This window comes from Lepisma saccharinum, chromosome 7, assembly GCF_977018435.1.
Source record: "Lepisma saccharinum chromosome 7, izLepSacc3.1, whole genome shotgun sequence".
Taxonomy (NCBI): Eukaryota; Metazoa; Arthropoda; class Insecta; order Zygentoma; family Lepismatidae; genus Lepisma; species Lepisma saccharinum.
In genome coordinates, this window is record NC_139235.1 from 10,322,110 (window position 1) to 10,341,779 (window position 19,670).

Genomic DNA, 19,670 nt, shown 5'->3' on the forward strand with positions numbered 1-19,670 from the left:
AATGAACTTAACTATTGAAGTAACGAATGAATGAATGAACTTAAATATTGAAGTAACGAACGAATGAACTTATATATTGAAGTAACAAATGAATGAATGAACTTAACTATTGAAGTAACGAATGAACTTAACTATTGAAGTAACGAATGAATGAATAAACTTAACTATTGAAGTAACGAATGAATGAATGAACTTAACTATTGAGGTAACGAACGAATGAACTTAAATATTGATGTAACGAATGAATGAATGAATGAACTTAACTATTGAAGCAACGAATGGATGTATGAACTTAACTATTGAAGTAACGAATGAATGAATGAAATTAACTATTGAAGTAACGAATGAATGAATGAACTTAACTATTGAAGTAAGGAATGAATGAATGAGTTAAAAAGTTTTGCGATCTGTCGACACGTGTGGCCATTTTCGACCCTTCAGAAAACGTCCTCTTAATCTAATAATCCTTGCTTTAAAAAGGGAGTGGAAAGAACCCATTGAGAATGGCTAAAAGAGCAAGGGTGTAAAATGACCTCCACAGTACAAACACAACACATTAGAAAGATATGGAGTGACTAAAACTTCCTCAAAACAGTGTAAGAGGCCTGCTCTTCTCAAAAAGCTAAAATAATTGTTGAAACAATGTTATCATCTCGAAACATAGGTTACTTCCTTCCTTTCTAAATCTCATCTTGTCTTCCTCTGCTTTTCTTTCCTTCCTTCTCCCTCTTTTGTCTTCTTCTAATTTTCTTCCTTCCTTTCTAAATCTCCTTTTGTCTTCCTCTGCTTAGCTTTCCTTCCATCTCGCTCTTTTATCTTCTAATTTTCTTCCTTCCTTTCTAAATCTTCTTTTGTCTTCCTCTGCTTATCTTTCCTTCCTTCTGCCTCTAATTCTTCCCTTTTGTCTTCCTCTGTAGGTTACGATGATAAAAAGCTTGTCTGAGAATAGTAATGTAAATAAGTTAATTGATATGTGACAATATGTAGGAGCATTAACACCCATGTTTTTTAAATTATAAATGTTGTCTGTATGACTGAGTTTGTAAAGAAAATTGCATAAATAATGCATGTCAACTTGTGAACCATCCTGTATTACTGTACTGCAGTATGGTTCCAGAATATGATTTTTTTTACTATGTGAAACAGAAGTACGTGCAGGAACTCTTGTTGTTAGGCGTGGACCACATGTCCTGAGCAGCTATCGACGAACGAATCGTTCCATTTTACGCACCATGTGATCTGGTCCCAATTCTCGTTATCTTGTCTGCATTCAATCGAGGTGAGCTTTTCCGTCGTTATGTAACAGGTACTGTCGCTGGCAGAGGCGCGTATGTGGCATCCTCTATATATTGTCACTTAGGGAAGTCAAATTCAAGAAATGAAGATTGTGAAGGGATATAAATATATAAGGAGAGAAACAGAGGAAGACGAAAGAAAGAGAATCAGGGGAAGACAAAAATACAGGTGGAAAGAAACAGAGAGAGAAATCAGAAAGTAGACAAAGAAACAGGAAGACAAAATGAGATGTAGAAAGGAATGAAGAAAATTAGAGGAAGGCAAAAGAGGGAGAAGGAAGGAAACAGGGGAAGACGAAAAGCTGGGAGAAAGAAGGAGAGCCAGGGAAAGACAAAAATACAGGTAAAAAGAAACAAAGGGAGAAATAAAGAAGGAGACAGAGAAACAGAGGGAGAAAAAAGATATGTAGGTAGAAAGGGATATAAAATCACAGGAAGACAAAAAAGAGGGAAAAGAAATAAATATAGTCAGAGGATGACCAAAAGAGATGTAGAAACAAAGAAACAGACGAAGACAAAAAGTTAGAAAGAGAAACAGAGGGAGAAGGAAGGAATGACAAACAGAGGAATGCAAGAAGAGAGTGAAAGAAGAGGTAGAGAAACAGACGAAGACTAAAAGAGACGTAGAGAGAAAGAAAGACGGAGATAGAGAAACAAAGGAAGACAAAAAGGAGAAAGAAGAGATACAGAAACACAGGAAGCTAAAAAGAGATGTAGAGAGGAAGAAAGAAAACGAGAGGAAGAAAAATAAGAGGTAAAGCAGAGAAACAGAAGAGGACAAGAACGTAAGAAATGGAGACTAATCGTCGCGATGAGCCAAAAGCGTGAGAAAAGCGACGTCAAAAACACAAATGCTGAAATACATTCTAGGTATACTTGCGATTCATTGGTAGGAAGTACATGGTGTCAAATTACTCAATCATGTTTCAGCAAAACTAACAGATTAATGTATACTATAAAGAAAGGAATGAGGGAAGAAAAGGAGATGAGAATGAACAAAACCTACAGAATTAAAAGTGAGTCATATGAGAGACATGTGGAACAGAATGGTGATATTAGATCATTCTTTTGGGAGCGGAAGCTTTCAATATTTGCCTTGAGTACCAGCAGATTGCGATCTCTCACAGTCTTCCAAATGGGTGGGCTACCATGAAATTTGGCCTGAAATCTGAACTTCTTTTATTTCGTGGTTAGAGTGAAACGCAACTCGAGAAGGGAGGAACATTTCTTTGGATGCAATGGCGGACACTCACAATTCGTATAAGTGTGTTTATTGTTAATCAGCATATAATAGATTAGGAACCTAGCCCTACTCTTAAGAAATATTGGAATTACCCAATTTCTTATGCTAAAACTTAATATGCGTGTGTGTGTGTGTCAGTGGCGTACGCTGAGTTCAAGATCTGGGATATTTTACATATACTCAAGTGTTGGAATTGAAAAATTGTTCCTCGTCATGTTTTAAAATTTTGGAAATGAAGTGGCATTGTGTCCAACAATCAGCAATCAAATAATAATTATAATTAATAATATTTATATTTACTCGTGTTGTATTCATAGACAGTGAAACAAATTCAGGAATAAAATATTTGGCATCTGTGTTAAACGAGAGAAAAGAGTATTATTAATATGAAATTGTCTAAATAACAACACTAAAATCGCATGACAATATTCAAGACTAGATTTTTTAGCAAACTGTTAGTACATTAAACATTTGATTTCTGATGGTTTTTTTTAATTTAATTTAAGGCATATCTTTATTAATTTTTTCTTATGTATTTTAGTGTCAGGGTTTCAGGCTTCACAAACAGCTTAGCTAGCCTAGAATATACACTCCCGATATATATAAATCCATTGATATGGTAAAAATACATAACTATATGCTATTTTACTTTACCAATGGACGCATGTCCACGTTATCTTGAGGGAGCCGCTTGCCGTGAGAGGTAAAGAACACTGTTCGGGAAGACACCCATCTTCGACCGTGGTTACAATGCCACACTGCACTGTTACTCAAGAATCAGATGACGAGAGGGTTTCCGGTGCACGAATGCGACCGACGAAGCCTCCTGCGCCCTCACTCCCTCCTTTCTGCCCCTGTCACAACGCTCCAATACCGCTGTTCCCTCCCACCCGTGCACACGAGAGCGCTCTTACACAAATGCGGCGCGTTGCCCACGCCTAGAACAAGTAAAGGTAAAATGAACCAGAAATGAACAATCTCCAATTAATATTGCATGCCTTCTTATGTATATTTTATGTATATCTTTGTACACAAGGACGTTTCTGCCGTTGTATTCTAGAGTATCAACCATGGACAGTAACACTGCGTGTTTGTTTTCCAGGGGCCATCCACGCAAGGGACTACAGAACTCCAAGCTGCATGACATTCGGCAACGGAAGCCACGTCACAACCTTGGAGATCAACCTCCATGCGAGTTCGGGCGCCCCCGATTATTGCGGAGTCCTCGTAAACAATGTAAGTACAACAATCACTGGATCATATTTCTCAGGTTTTTTTCGAAGGAGACAGCCTCTATTATAGGAATATATGACAAAATTGAGGGTTGAGTTCTGAAAAGAAATACATGAACTCTATACCCAGTTCATCCAGAATTTTCCATTCCGGGAGGGGTTTAGATTCATATTCAAAGGGATGGACATAAGGGCAGGATTGTTAAAGGTCCAGGAATTTGAAATAAATTCAATTCCGGTCCAGGAGAGAAAATCAGCAAGCGTAAATGGGTTCTGGACAGTAAAGAACCTTTTTATCTGTAAAGTGTTTCAACTCGGTTCAGGAATCTTTTTACCAGATCAATTTGAATACGGTCCAGGAACCTTTTTTCCGGCTGAATTTAAATACGGTCCTGGAACCTTTTTGTCGGATCAATTTAAATACGGTCCATGAACCTTTTTTCCAGCTGAATTTAAATTCGGTCCATTAACTTTTTTCGGCTGAATTTAAATTCGGTACAGGAACATTTTTTTGGATCAATTTAAATTCGGTCCAAGAACCTTTTTTTCAATGACATAATACGCAACTTGGACCGAATTTAAATTACGCGAGCGGAACCCAATATAACCTATTAGAATTTATGAGTTCCTGGACCTTTAAAAACCCTGCATAAGGGTATATTTACAGCCAAGATTAGACTGTCATCCCCTGAGTATCATATACTAACTTCCTACATTCTTTTTATGCTATTTAAGGACCTCCCCGATGGCGCAGTGGCAACGTCGTCGCCTATAAACAAGGGTTACCGACTTTAAACTGTAGGTCCAGTCCCAATTAGCTTATCTGTGCATAAAAGTTGACTTAAAGCCGAAATTGAATCAATCAACCATACGATTTAAAAGTGTTACTTACATCTTTGAAGTTAGATTAGGTACTAGTTTTATGCTTAATAATAATATCGTTAATAATTAGGAATGATAATTTCGACATTATTAACATTTCATTGTAGACATGGCATAACTGTGCATGAGCATGTCCTTTACCCCAACTGTAAAAACACATTCTTATCAGTAGGGATAGGATTCTGCCAAAATATGACCTTTAAAACATGCATTTATAACCTAATATATGCAAGAAAATGCCCTATAAAAGAAAAATGACCTAAAAATTCTGAAAGATTTGTAGAACAAATTTATACACTACCAAGAGAAATTCAAATTATAAATTAACGTTACAGTATCTATCACATGTTAATTGCGTATTGTAGTTCAAGTAAGAAAGTTCACTTTTTGTCACCTTTTACACTTTAAGTACCGAGTTGCAGTACACAACGAAAATCATATGAAAATTTTCAAAAGTGAATGATTGTCGGTTTGCGGACAAGAGAGCCTTTTGTACATGGAAAAACTTCTCTCGACTTCCACCGACACAAGAGGAGCGTACTTGAAATGAACAATATCACTTGCTGTTAAGTCACTTTCAATTCCATAGAGTGCAAATTGCTTCCCTGACAAAATGTCCGAAACAGAGCACAAAACTTTGTACCCCTTGATTTTTAACAATAATCCGTCTGGCGACAATATATTTATTGATGGAGGGGGAAATCACATTGTTTGAGCTGAATTGTTACACAACAGATTGTGTCAACAATACTGCACAGAATTTCTTTGTTTCTTCAAACACGGTCATTCAGAACTGCACTGAAGGCAATGAGACGAGAGTCGGGAACATCTCTCCTTCAAAGGGTTACATGTACAATACCCCTTCTTTCACCAAAATGTAGAAAAATGCATAAAATGACTTTTAGAAAATGACTTAAACTGTTAAAAAAAGTTTAAAAAATGACCTTTACTCCAAAAAGGGTCAAACAATGCAAAAAAAATGCCCTAACAAAGGCATTCCAATTAATTCACTTACATGTAAAACACATTTCTATCTACTTATTCAATGTTTCTGCCTTACCAAAAAAAAAAAAAAGAAAGAAAGAAAGATGCATTTAAATCAAAATCCTTGCCCTAGTTATCATTCCATTTTAACCAGAGCTCTTATAAACGAAGACCAGCGTAACAGGAGCAATGTTGGTTTGAGGCGAGAATTTCGGTCTGTTGGAGGGTTATTGCTTATAGAGTCCGATATTCGATGTGGGAAACCCATCTCATCAATTCATGGGCTATTCACTATTTCTATGCTACCTTGTCTTTAAGGGAGATTTCAGATCGAAGCAACAGGTGACACATGTCACTTGAAAAGTAACATCAGAAATATAAGCTAATTTTCGTACCGAAGCGACACGAAAAGCTGCAAGTGTCATTTGTCGCTTGCATGTCACTCGAACTGTGTTGTTTTCTCAACTCAGACTGTGATGTCATCTCGGTCTGTGGGTCGCCAATAAGCAGTGAATGCTTTCTTGGCACTTGTAACTTCGATGTAAAATCCGTGTGTCGCTTCGGTGTGGCAACTTACCTTAGGCAACTTTCACACCGTAGCGAAGAACGACACGAGTGTCACAACAAAGTGGCATGCAACACGGGCCCCAGCCACTCTGCAGAAAAGCATTTATGGCGCTTGGGCTACCAACAGACCGAGGCGACACGATGCATGCTGTTGAGAAAACAACACAGTCTGAAGATTGTATCACTTTGGTACAAAAGTTGCATTTACTTCTTGAAGTTGGATTTCATGTCACTCATGTTGATTGTGACTGCCGCGTGTCGCTTCGGTCTGAAAGCTCCAATACGAAGATTTCAGACCGAAGCGACAGGCGCCAAGCAACAGAGGGAGTTCCTACCGGAGTGACAAGCGATATTCGCCGCCCCCCGTGTCTGAGTGGTTAGAACATCGCGCTACGACGCCAGGGGTCCCGGGTTCGAATCCCGGCGTGGGCATGGATATTTGTGAGTGTCCATTCATCAATTTCCATCATATCATCACTTATCCCCCATGTTCGCAAATTAGTCAAAAGTGGCACAAAAAGCGAAGTAAAATAAACTAAATCAATCATTCAATGACAAGCGATATTCAACACGGGCCCCTTCAGTCTACGAGCAAGCAATCGCCACGCATGTGCGAACAACAGACCTAGGCGACACGAGGCAAGCAATTGAGAAAACCACCCAGTCCGAGCGACAAAGCGACATGTGCAGCTTGCTGTGTTTCTTCGGTTCTAATGGTTGCATTAATTACTGGGGGTTCGCTTTCAAGCGACACGTGGCACTTGTCTCTTGTCGCGTGTGGCTCCAGTGTGAAACCTTAGACATTTCCACTGTCCTGACCAGTAGCGGCGATTTCGTACCAAAACTGGGGGAGGAACAGTTTCCTTTTCCTTGCTACACAAGGCTTAGCATTAAGGGGCCATAATGCGGGGGCAAAAAGTGGGGAGAGGGGAGGCAACTACCCCCCTATAATTGCCGCCACTGGTCCTGACAGACATGACAAAAGGGGAAAACATGAAGTCAGTAGCCTCTAGTGTACTTGAATCCAAAACCAATTTTATCCCCAGAATGACAAGTGTCTTGACTGTCACCCTCCTCACAGCAACTGTCACATTAGTCACAGCCATTTTCCAGCGCACGTCACTCAGTCATCCTCCCCATGTAGCACCTAAGGAGCGGGTGTCGCAATGCCGATTGTTGGCGACGCGTGATAGATCGGTGTCCTTGTAAATCACAAGGCATGAAACAGCCCTACCCTCCCTGCCTCTGTTGCAGCATTCAAATGAGGAAACGTTTCCATTGTTTTCCGGTGACGTAAATTGCTGCGCCCCTTCCTAACTTCCACCATGGCACCGATCCCACTTGGGAAATTACGCTAGTTCTAGATTCCTAGTTCATTGTGCTGCGGTTTCTCTTCAACTCCTCTTGTGCACCATCAGTTGTTCATGCAACACCCAAGTAATCATTGGTAGTTTTAAGATTGGAATAAGAGTGTCCGGATTCTTATGTGATTACTAGGCTGAGGATCTACATGCACTAAAAACTCTCAAAATAGGCAAAAAGGCACCGAAAATACATAATATACACTTGAAATAGGCACTAATGTGATGGACGTCAAGATTTTTCATTATTTCCCGGGATTCAAGAAAGCAGTTATCTTCAAAATAGGCACTCATGAGTGAAATAAGCAACAACAGGCAGCATAAATTACTGGCGTGTATTCTAAACAGAAATGGCCTCAAATGGATTCTAAACTCAATAGCCAAAATTTTCTGAATGGGGAACACAAAAAAGGCATCTTGGAGTGGAAACTGGGGTTTTCTTAATTAAATATCCCTACAACCATCAACGCATGCTGTACCCTTCTCAAACAGCCTCTCTAGTGAATGAAGGGTTGGAGCTTTTCTCCTTCCTTCTGTGGATACGAGGGTCACTATTTATATTTTGAGCCTAACAATGAAAAAAACAGGAATTTGGCATTGAAAACTGCTTTATTGTTTTTCGAAGTATTCTCCTTTATGGTCAATACACTTTTGCATTCGTTCGAACCATTTGTCAAAGCAGTTTTTCCAATCTTCTTGAGAGACCTCCATAATATGGTTTTTGAACGCATCAACGGCGTCTTCCGCCGACGAAAATCGTTATCTACGCAATTTATTCTTGACATTCGGGAACAAGAAGAAGTCATTGGGTGCCAAATTAGGACTGTACGGCGGATGACCCATCAATTCGATTTTTTGACTGTTCATAAAGTCGGTTGTTAGACGAGATGTGTGACAGCTGGCATTGTCTTGATGAAGAATGATCCGACGGCGTTTGTTTGTTTTCCGTATTTGACCGAAGACCTCTGGCAAACAAATTGTTGTGTACCATTCAAAGTTGACCGTTCTACTTTCCTCTAAAGGCACAGTTGCCACATGACCAGTTTTCCCGAAAAAACAGGCGACCATTTGTTTCGATGTGCTTCGAGGGCGAACAACTTTTGTTGGATTGGGTTCATCTTGAAACACCCATACAGTCGACTGCTGTTTACGTTCCGGCTCATATGCATATATCCATGATTCGTCACCTGTTACAATCTTATATACGTCTTTTGAAGCACCACGATTGTATTTATTGAGCATTTGTTTGCACCAATTGACGCGAGCGTCTTTTTGAGTTTTTGTCAAATTGTGTGGGATCCAACGAGAATATACCTTTCTCACAGCTAAATGATCATGTAATATTTTATATATGGTGGTGGAACTAATGCCTATGGTTGCCTCAATCTCACAGTATGTCACATGACGATCTTGCAGTATTAGGTTTTGCACAGCATCAATGTTTTCTTGAACAACTGATTTTGGACGACCTTCGCGAATCTCGTCGGTGAGCGAATGGCGGCCACGATTAAATTCGTTATACCAGCGTTTCACAGTGGCAAAGGATGGGGCTTCATCGCCAAATGTGGAAGTAAGTTGATCGATGCACTCTTGTCTTGATAATCCACGTCGAAAATCGTAAAAAATCATCGCGCGAAAATGTTCACGAGTTAATTCCATTTTATTGTTGTCGCGCAATCTCCAAGGCAACATAAACAACACAAATGAAGCTATTGACAAAACATTTGAAGTACGTTATGGTCAATAATGCCAGACGATTCCGTGTAAACGGCAAATCGCGCCTAACTTCAACCAGTGTTGCCAAGGCTCAAAATATAAATGGTGACCCTCGGATATAGACCGATGTGATTAGTTGTTACAAATTCATTCCCCTCAACTACAGTACACTCTGATTGGCTGTTACCAACAAGTGCACAGTGTGTTCACCATGCCATAGCACAAAGTGATACAATTGATGGACATGATCAAAAGATAGAAAAGAACCTCGAACTCCAACCATAATAAATAGATACTCAACTGATGTGTCATAATTTTTTCTCATTTAGGCATTCAAAAAGGCAGTTGTCTTCGAAATAGGCACTTATGACTAAAACAAGCAAGAAGAAGCATTATAAAGCTCATGTATTCCTCCGAGTAATGCACATTTTGTCCTTTGTATGTGGTCAAACAACAATGTCAAATACCAACGTTTTACACTCTTAGAAACAATATACATAAATTTCATGTTACATACATGTTGTATTTTGATGAATCTTAATGTTTTTCGTTTGGAGTACATATTTGTACATAAAATAACATTTTGGACTATTTATGTATTCGTCATTGAGTAATGCAGACAGTGATGTTCTGCACACAACCAATACCTCCCAAAATCTCGTCAAAACTGTCTAAAATGTATCACAAACGGGCAGTTTATGGTAATTGAGGCTCTAAATTTACTCTTAGACCCCACTAAATACGAACTTACGATGGGGTATAAACCGGTTTCACAGCTTGCCTGGCACAAAGACGAGACTAAGAAAATAACGGGGTATGGAAAGGAACGTTGAAAAACTATGAACGCTGGGAAAAATCACGTGACTGCGTTCCTAAGGCCCGCTTAAGACGAAAGCATTTTCCTTAGCTTATGCCATGACTAAACTGCTACCGTATAAAGTTATGGAATTTTAGATGCCATGGCATATTTCATGGCATTTCTCAAGGATAGAACTGGCTCTATTTCCGTAGCATTTTTCATAGCATATCCAATCAGAAGCGGCCTCTAGGTCACGAGTGCAAATGGCGGTCGCGTGAGATGTAAACAATGTATCACTTCACACTTTTAAACGACGATAACTATTCAACCGAGAGGAATATCGCTTCGTATTAAATGGTTTTAGGTAGAGAAGAATGGCACTGACTAAATACATACTTTACAACGTTTACTGTACACGTATGGAAGAATATTTTAGCTTTTTCAATTGTAAACACCGTGCACACAGCATTGACGGTGTAACTCGACGTTCCTTTCGTGCTGTATGTATTGTACATTGCAATTGAAACAGCTAACCGAAATGTTCCATAAAATGCTTTCGTATAAAGTGCTATCTGGTATAAGAATTTTGGAAGCATTTACGTAGCATTTATGCTAGCAAAAATGTTAAAGGAAATGCTTTCGTCTAGAGCCAGGAGGCGTAAAAACACACAGAACACTTTTGATGACCATATGTGTCCATAAGGCCTCACTGTAAACTCATCTAGACTATAAACTGTCAACCTAAATGCCAGCTTCCTACAGGTATAGAACTTGGGTGAAACTTTCAAGACGAGGCTGTCCCAAAATTCTACTTTGCTTTCCAATGCAAACATCGGAATGACATGACAATCCCATACAAATCCAATTGCATGGTACCTGGTCGGGACAATAAACATGTTAGCGGGGAGGTAGAGGGTGACTCCAGCATAAGGGAACAGCTTCGGTGATATGCCTACCAAGTGGAAAATGATGGGAACCTGTAAAAACCCCTTTGTGAAACGCAAATTCAATTTTCTCAGCGTTTAGCTGAAACACGCTGGGAACCATAATGTGGTGAAAACGGTGCCCGATTTGGCAATTTCGCATTGTAAAAGTTTTTATGTTATTCCGTTTCTCAGTGAAGTGTTCGGGTTGTTCGTAGCACAAACTGGGGGCAAAGGAAAAATTGATATCGCTGACATTTCGTCATGTTCCAATCTCAATTGCTTATTTCCAGTGTTGCCAACTCCTAGTGGCAAAAATGTCCATCGTCGTATCTGGTTTGACTGTTTCTCTACAGTTCATAAGGTGAGAGAATATGCTTGTCGGCCATAGATCAGGGGGTTGGGGGCGGGGGGTTTCGAGGCCTGTGTAAGATGTAATATTTGTTGCTTTATGTAGATTTCAGACCGGAGTATATACCGTTTTGCTGACAACAGCGCGTCGAAGGCTTTATTAGAAATATGATACTAAAAAACTGAAAGAAAAGCTTTGGGAAATGCTTTAAGAATAAGCGTGACGGGACTTGGGTATTACATGACAATGTGCCCCTGCTTCTTTATTTTTAAATAAAATGCAATGTTATAATTTTATTCTATCTTGTGAGTCAACAATCTAGAATTGTCATTTGGAGAGAAATTCAAGTATTTTACATAATTTAGTTAAGAGTAGAAGGTATTTGACATATTGTTTAATTTAACATTTTGATTTACTTTTGTTTTGTATTGCGTCCCACCCGTGACACTAATAAACAATTCATTTCCCCTTTTAAAAATAACACCGAATAGCAGTAAGAAATAACATCGAAATTCAGGGAAAAATAAAACGAAAACTTCACGTCCCAATGCATAAATGTTCAAAGAACCGTGTGTGGTCCTATAGTACACGGGTTGGCAACAGTGCTTATTGCTGCTTTTGGGAAGGTGCTGAAAGTGGTAACCGATGCAGAAACTGAACGTTAAGGAAGTCTAGGTTGGTCACGCGATCTGAAACGTTTACATCGAGGGCTGTAAAACTATATACTTGTTGGAGCATGGTAAGTGCCATGCTAGGAACCCATTGAAACGAGAATCAGTTAAAACATTGTATCTTCTTTTCACTTATGCACAGACCCGTGAAAAAAACGACTGTTAATCCTAGTCAGGAAACCGAACCTGCTGAAGTTAAATTAAAATTATTTGAGCGTGACATCGTATAGAAGCCTCATCATCGTTGTTAAATTTATTTAAAAACACAACAATTGAGATGAATAACCATAAGAGTTACAGAAGCTCGGTTATTAATTTCTGGGAACATTCTCAGATTTTAACGAAGGTACAGTCACCTGCAATAAAAATGGGACACCTATACTCTGTCCCAGCTAACTTTGGAGCAGGCGAACGAAAACAAGTTTCTGCGCAAGTAGTGACGCGAGACGGCTCCACCAATGAACCCGCGAGAGGGGAAGGATGGGGAAGGGACTGCAGTTACCAGCCTTTGACCAACGTGTACAGCTTCGCTCTGGCTACTCGATTTTCCCGCTACTCTGACGCTATGCGCGGCCTTGCTCCACAGTTAGCTGGGACAGGGTATAGATCCTGAAATACTACCTTCCCTCCAAATCGTTATGTGCAAAAAAAAAAAAAAAGATTGAATCATTGATTTGCTTTATTTTAGTTTGCTTTTTGTGCTTGCCTAATTTGCGAAGATTTGCATGAGTGATGATGATATGGTGAAATTGATGAATGGACACTCACGTGTGAAGGCCAGGATTCGAACCCGGGATCCCTGGCGTCGTAACGCGAAGAACTAACCACGGAGGTCGGCGAAGACAGAAAGAGAAAGTGGGAGAGAGAGGAAACAGAAGCAGAGAGAAATAGAAGAAGAGGTGGTGGAAGAGAAATAGAGAGAAGAAGAGGTGGTGGAAGAGAAATAGAGAGAAGAAGAGGTGGTGGAAGAGAAATAGAGAGAAGAAGAGGTGGTGGAAGAGAAATAGAGAGAAGAAGATGTGGTGGAAGAGAAATAGAGAGAAGAAGAGGTGGTGGAAGAGAAATAGAGAGAAGAAGAGATGGTGGAAGAGAAATAGAGAGAAGAAGAGGTGGTGGAAGAGAAATAGAGAGAAGAAGAGGTGGTGGAAGAGAAAGAGAGAGAAGAAGAGGTGGTGGAAGAGAAATAGAGAGAAGAAGAGGTGGTGGAAGAGAAATAGAGAGAAGAAGAGGTGGTGGAAGAGAAAGAGAGAGAATAAGAGGTGGTGGAAGAGAAATAGAGAGGAGAAGAGGTAGAGAAAGAGAGAGAAGAAGAGGTGGTGGAAGAGAAAGTGAGAGAATAAGAAGTGGTGGATGAGAAATAGAGAGCAGAAGAGGTGGTGGAAGAGAAAGAGAGAGAATAAGAGGTGGTAGAAGAAGAGGTGGTGGAAGAGAAAGAGAGAGAAAAAGAGGTGGTGGAAGAGAAAGAGAGAGAAAAAGAGGTGGTGGAAGAGAAAGAGAGAGGGGGATAGAGTCTCTCAGAGAGGAGAGAGAGAGAGAGAGAGAGAGAGAGGAGGATAGAGTCTCTCAGAGAGGAGACAGAGAGAGAGAGAGAGAGAGAGAGAGAGAAAGCGGGGAAAGTGCAGAAAATTCCTTCTCTCTCTATCTATGATTTCTCTTTATTTCCTTCTTTGCCTCGAAAGAGAGAGAGAAGGGGGCGAGTAAAATAAAATTATGAAGGAGTTTGACTAACCAATTGTAGTGCTGCCTCCTAGAGGAAGAAGAAACAAGCTACTGTTGCTAGACAAGAGTCTGTGCAAACAGAACGTGGAATGGTGAACGTAGTTTCGTTATAATGTAAAGTATTACTTTGTTTGTGAGTTTGTGTAATAAATGCAGTTAATCTTGTTAACATATGTGTTTCCATCGCACAACATTATGGCGCAGTCGGTATAAAAGAACTTTACTCTTCATGGTTTGCAGGATTTGCAAGAACCTTACATTTCCGTAAGTTTTTTTCATCTCGGACGGACTGTCCTCATTCGTACAGCAAACTGTTGGAACAATCATAAACGTGTCGGTTTGACGCAATTTGTCATAATACGGTAAGCATAAACCGTCTAAGTCTTATAAAAATAGTGTGGTGTAAATATATATATCAAGATTCCTTCTAACGTGGAAACAAGTTATAATCTTGAAACGTACAAAGGCTTTGTCACGTTCATAGATACATTGTGATCCGATGCAGATCAAGTATAATTATACGTGAAAACTCACTTTTCATGGTTGTTAGGTTAAACGTTTGGATTTACAGTCATAAATATGTACACAAACATAACATTTAACGCTTTCGACGAAGATTCAGAGGACATTGAAGATTATCTCTTACGTTTCGAACAGTTGTGTATCATTCAAAAGTTCAGTGATGATCAGAGAGTTCCTATACTCATCGCCTTTATAGGTGCAAAGGCATTTAAAGTCTTGAAAAATGTAGTCGCACCAGACCTTGTACAGGATCTGTCGTATTCTCGTCTAAAGGATAGTCTTTTGTCACACTACAAACCTGTAACTAATAAGTTTGTTGAACGATATAAGTTTCGACGTTGTGTACAAGAGGAAGGTGAAACCGTTTCTGATTATGTCATAAGGCTGAAGGAACAAGCCACAAAATGTAACTACGGCAATTATCTGGACGAAGCTTTAGTTGAACAGATAGTATTGGGCATACGATCTGAAGTTACTAGAAGAAAGTTGCTTTCAGTACAGTCACTAACCTTTCAGCGATGTCAGGAACTGACATTACAAAATGAAATGTTAGAGAAAGAAACCCGATTGTTAATACGATCAGAAAGTGTAAAGCAAGAGTCAGCAGTTTCACGCACCTCAACCCAATTTCCAAAAAGAACAGTGCAAGGGGACAAACATACAAGACAACATACTTATAGTTCACCTAATCCAACGATTCACGGAATGAAATATACTGATTACAGCTGTCCTAACTGTACGTACAAACATGATTCTAAAGACAACTGTCCAGCGAAGGATTCTGTTTGTTCATTCTGTGGGAAACGTGGTCACTGGCAAAAGCGGTGTAGGAAGAGAGAGAAGTTTAAACGGAAACCTAATAGTAATAACGTAGGGCAAACTACTAAACACACAAATTTACAGATGTCAACATCTCAAAGTTCACTTGATGAGCAAACAACATGGTTACCTAGTGTCGTCTCATACAGTTGTGACTCTCACATCATCGGGTCACCTACGTCCAATTATTCTTTATCAAGGAATCCAATGTTAAAGGATTTACTTATTAACGGCAAGTTTATTCAATGTGAGCTCGATACAGGATCTGCCGTAACTCTGTTCCAAGCGGATTCATTCAGAAATTGGTTTCCAATGACTAATATTAACCATTCCTCCATAAAAATATATGGCGTAGGGAAACATGCTCTTTCGGTGCAAGGTCAGGCTGAACTGGAATTTACACACTCCGGATCGACTTACTTACTTCCCGTTATTTTATGCAAGGACTTTCTCACCTATCCACTCATAGGTCGTTCATGGTTAGATGTCGTTACGCCGGATTGGAGAACTTTACTGTTACATTCACAGCAGACTAGTTCTATGCTAGTTGACCCTACGGGAAATGACCAACCAGAACATTTACGGATGAAAATAAAACATGAATTTGCTTCGGTCTTCGATGGTGATCTATCGAAACCAATTGTACCGTACATAATTGATATACCTTTGAGAAGAGATGCTGTACCGATTTTCCGGAAAGCCTATGATACGCCTTACGGTTTGCGGGCACAAGTGGAAGTCGAAATTAAGAAACTAGTACAACAAGGTCTCTGGGAGACTATCACCTACTCTGATTGGGCATCTCCTCTTGTGGCAGTCACCAAGAAAGATGGGTCTTTGAGGTTATGTGTCGATTTTTCTTCAACTGTCAACAAAATGACAGAAAATATGAAGTTCAATATTAGTAAAACTGATGATATATTTTCTAAACTGAAGAATTGCCAGTATTTCTCCGTAGTGGATCTTCAAATGGCTTATTGCCAACTTCTCTTGTCAGAAAAGTCACAAATTATAACTGTAGTGAACACACATGTAGGACTCTATAAGATAAAACGGTTGTGCTTCGGGATCACAGTTAGTGGCGATATTTTCCAAATGACGCTGGCTAAAATCTTGGGAGACACACCAGGCGTCGCATTTTACTTTGATGACGTTATCGTAGGTGGAGATACATTGGCACAATGCTATGAAAGGACACTTCTAGTCCTCTCTAAACTTCAGCAACATAATGTGAAGGCCAACTTCAACAAATGTACCTTTCTATCACCGGAAGTCGAATACTTGGGATACTGCATATCTTCGAAAGGCATTAGTCCTTCCCGTAAGAATTTAGAAGCAATATTGGACTGTCCAGAACCGTCGGACATCTCACAGTTGAGGTCCTTTATCGGCATGTTAAACTTCCATCGAAGATTTATACACAATCTCGCTTCTAAGATACCACATCTTACCTCTCTCTTGAAGAAAGATGTTTCGTGGAAATGGACTACTGAAACATCCAAAGAATTTAGGAATATTCTAAAGGAACTACGGGAAGCGCAACCCACAATACCATTCGATCCAAATAAACCTATTGTGCTGATATGCGATGGATCTCAATACGGTTGCGGCGCCCGATTATGCCATCGTGTAGAAGGAGCGCTCGCTACGGTGGCATGTGCATCTTCTACACTTAGTGATGTGGAGAAAAGATATGCACAGGTAGAAAGAGAAGCATTAAGTGTAGTATTCGGCGTGAGGAAATTTGAAAAATTCCTAAGAGGACTTCATTTCGAAATAATCTCTGATGCTACGGCCATTAAGTTCATATTTTCACCAGGAAAGTCAATCTCCAAGCACGCTTCGAACAGACTATTGCGTTGGTCTCTCTTTCTATCGGGATTCAACTACGACGTAGTGACATCATCACGTGTACCTGTGGCGGACATGCTCAGCAGGTTACCTTGTCCCACAGAAGACCCAGTAGATGAGGAAGCTACATTGTGTTACAGCATGACAGGCACCAGAGCGCCAATTTCTCTACAGATGATCGCTGATCACACCAATGCTGATCCAGTGATAACCGAAGTTGCAATATATGTAGAAAGGGGTTGGCCGAAAAGGTTTAATCAACGGATAAAGGATTCCAATATTTACCCTTACTACGAAAGGCGAAACCTTCTCTCGCTAGAGGCAGGATGTCTGTGGTGGATGGGGAGGTTAGTCATCCCACAGTCGCTTCGTTCGAAGGTTGTGGAACTCTTTCATTCGAACCACCCTGGGGAAAGGACGATGATGGAGACCTTACGATCACAAGCATGGTGGCCCAAGATGACAAGGGATATACAACATTGTATCCAGACTTGTGAAACATGCCAATCCACACGTTCCAGGATCAAGAAAGGTCCAGATAATAGGTGGCCAGAAGCTAGATTTGTAGGACAAAGACTCCACGTAGACCATTTCTTCTTGGCTGGGAGAAAGTTCCTATTACTTGTGGATGCTTATAGTCGCTGGGTAGATGTCTGGCCAGTATCTTCCTTAGATACACCGGAGACCATACGCTGGATTCTTCAGTCATGCTCGACTCTCGGAATTCCACAAACAATAGTTTCGGATAATGGTCCGGCATTTATCAGCCTAAAGTTCCGTTCCTTTTGCCAGCAGTTCGGAATCGAACACATCACAATACCGCCGTACCACAGTCCTAGCAACGGGCTTGCAGAGAGGTACGTACGCACGGTGAAGACTGGCATGTTGAAGGTGTTGCATGAACATCCACATCTGACTTCTTTACAGTTCGATGCAAAGTTAGCGGAGTACCTGCTGTTTTTGAGGAATTCCCGGTTGGGAGAGGAACGTAGTCTTCCTGCAGCCTCAGTTCTCACCTTCATTCCAATAACATGGTGGAACTGTATACGTGGTGATCATAATAGAGATGCCGAGAGGACAGAAGCTCCTCCTTTCTTGAAACCTAGGAGCAACCACAGCAAACCATACAGGACATTTTCACCTACCGAAACCATATGGGTTCAATCACCGAAGCACTTGTCACCTAACTTCAACGAGGCAGATATTGTAGAAAGGTTGGGTGGCACTCACCTATACAAAGTGCGCTTTGCCGATGGAACTCAAAGAGTGGTACATTCACGTTGGATTCGTCACAGGACACACAGACAACAAAACCATCCAGAAACCTGGGATGATGATAGTCCACCCGGACCAGAAGGCGCGGCGGAGAATCGAAATTCAGATTCCAAAATTACCCCACCTCAACCAGACGTTGATGTCCATCAACCCTAAGATGCTGACGCTGCTCCACGACCAACATCCACTCCTCATGTGCCTAGAAGATCGACCAGGATTAAGGTACCCCTGACAGATACGGGTACCCTTGTTAATTTTTTTTTTTTGTAACTCTGGGAGGAATGTAGTGCTGCCTCCTAGAGGAAGAAGAAACAAGCTACTGTTGCTAGACAAGAGTCTGTGCAAACAGAACGTGGAATGGTGAACGTAGTTTCGTTATAATGTAAAGTATTACTTTGTTTGTGAGTTTGTGTAATAAATGAAGTTAATCTTGTTAACATATGTGTTTCCATCGCACAACACCAATGACAATTTGTCACACTTCAAATTAAATTCTAGCCTTGAAATTATAAAAAAATTAAAGTGGAAAACCTTGATATATATATTTTTTTTTTGAGTGCCAGTGTATCCATCCTGCTTTCGCATTTATCGCAAGAATCAGTGAGAAATATCTACAGCCCTTGAGACCACCATATTCAGTTTTTCGTTTTAAGTCCACTTTATGCACATGAAGGCTAATTGGGACTGAAGTTGGATACGAACCACTTGTACCACCACAAGGTATCGAACCCGGGACCCTTGACTACAATGCGACGACATTACCACTACGTCATCGGGGAGGACATTGCCATATTGAAGGCGTCGATGTAATCTCTACCAATCGGTTTCCTTCGCGTGATAATTGCTTTCTTTCGTTTCCATGACCGAAGGCCCAATGGATAAATCTGTGTCAATGATCTTGGTGTGCAGGACGATGCATTGGTGCGTGTTGTTGAACAGATTATCCGAGGATCACGTGTGCACGATCTCTCACAAAATAGGTGAAGGATGAGCACGCGGTCGGTGCGTAGCTGATTTTTCAATCAGAATAGCGTGGTATTAATGCACATGCACATTTGCGTGGTGTAAATAAAAATGACGGGACTTACTCAGTGTTGCCACAATCTGGGGGCGGAATTTCCTTTCGCAGGTACAACATTTCTCATTTTCATCCACTTTTCCACTTCATAATAAGAAAATATGAAATCTGCCGTCACAAAACCTCATTATTATTATTATTAGCTGGTCCATGGAAAGCATCATTGTACAGAAATATTAAATTGACAAATGAACTAAACAGAAAATGAAGATACAGTAAAACCTCGTTAATCCGGACCCCGATAAGTCGGACTTTGCTTAATCCGGACAGGCAGAAGGCAAAAGAAAAAAATGCAAGGTGGCTAGAAGTCAACAAGAGAACTTCCTAAAGAAAAGGCAGTCAACCACTGATGAGATTCTGTTTCCTGCAGACTTGTATTTA

At 40.3% G+C, this 19,670-nt stretch overlaps 1 protein-coding gene across 1 annotated transcript in view; it reads left to right on the forward strand.

Annotated features, from left to right (window-relative positions):
* Positions 1-19,670, forward strand: part of LOC145989727 (uncharacterized) — a 233,195-nt gene that overhangs the window by 136,081 nt on the left and 77,444 nt on the right. Inside the window, exon 3 of the mRNA XM_083124993.1 lies at positions 3,641-3,774. Within this exon, the coding sequence (XP_082981119.1) occupies positions 3,641-3,774 (134 nt within the window). The remainder of the gene's footprint in view (positions 1-3,640; positions 3,775-19,670) is intronic.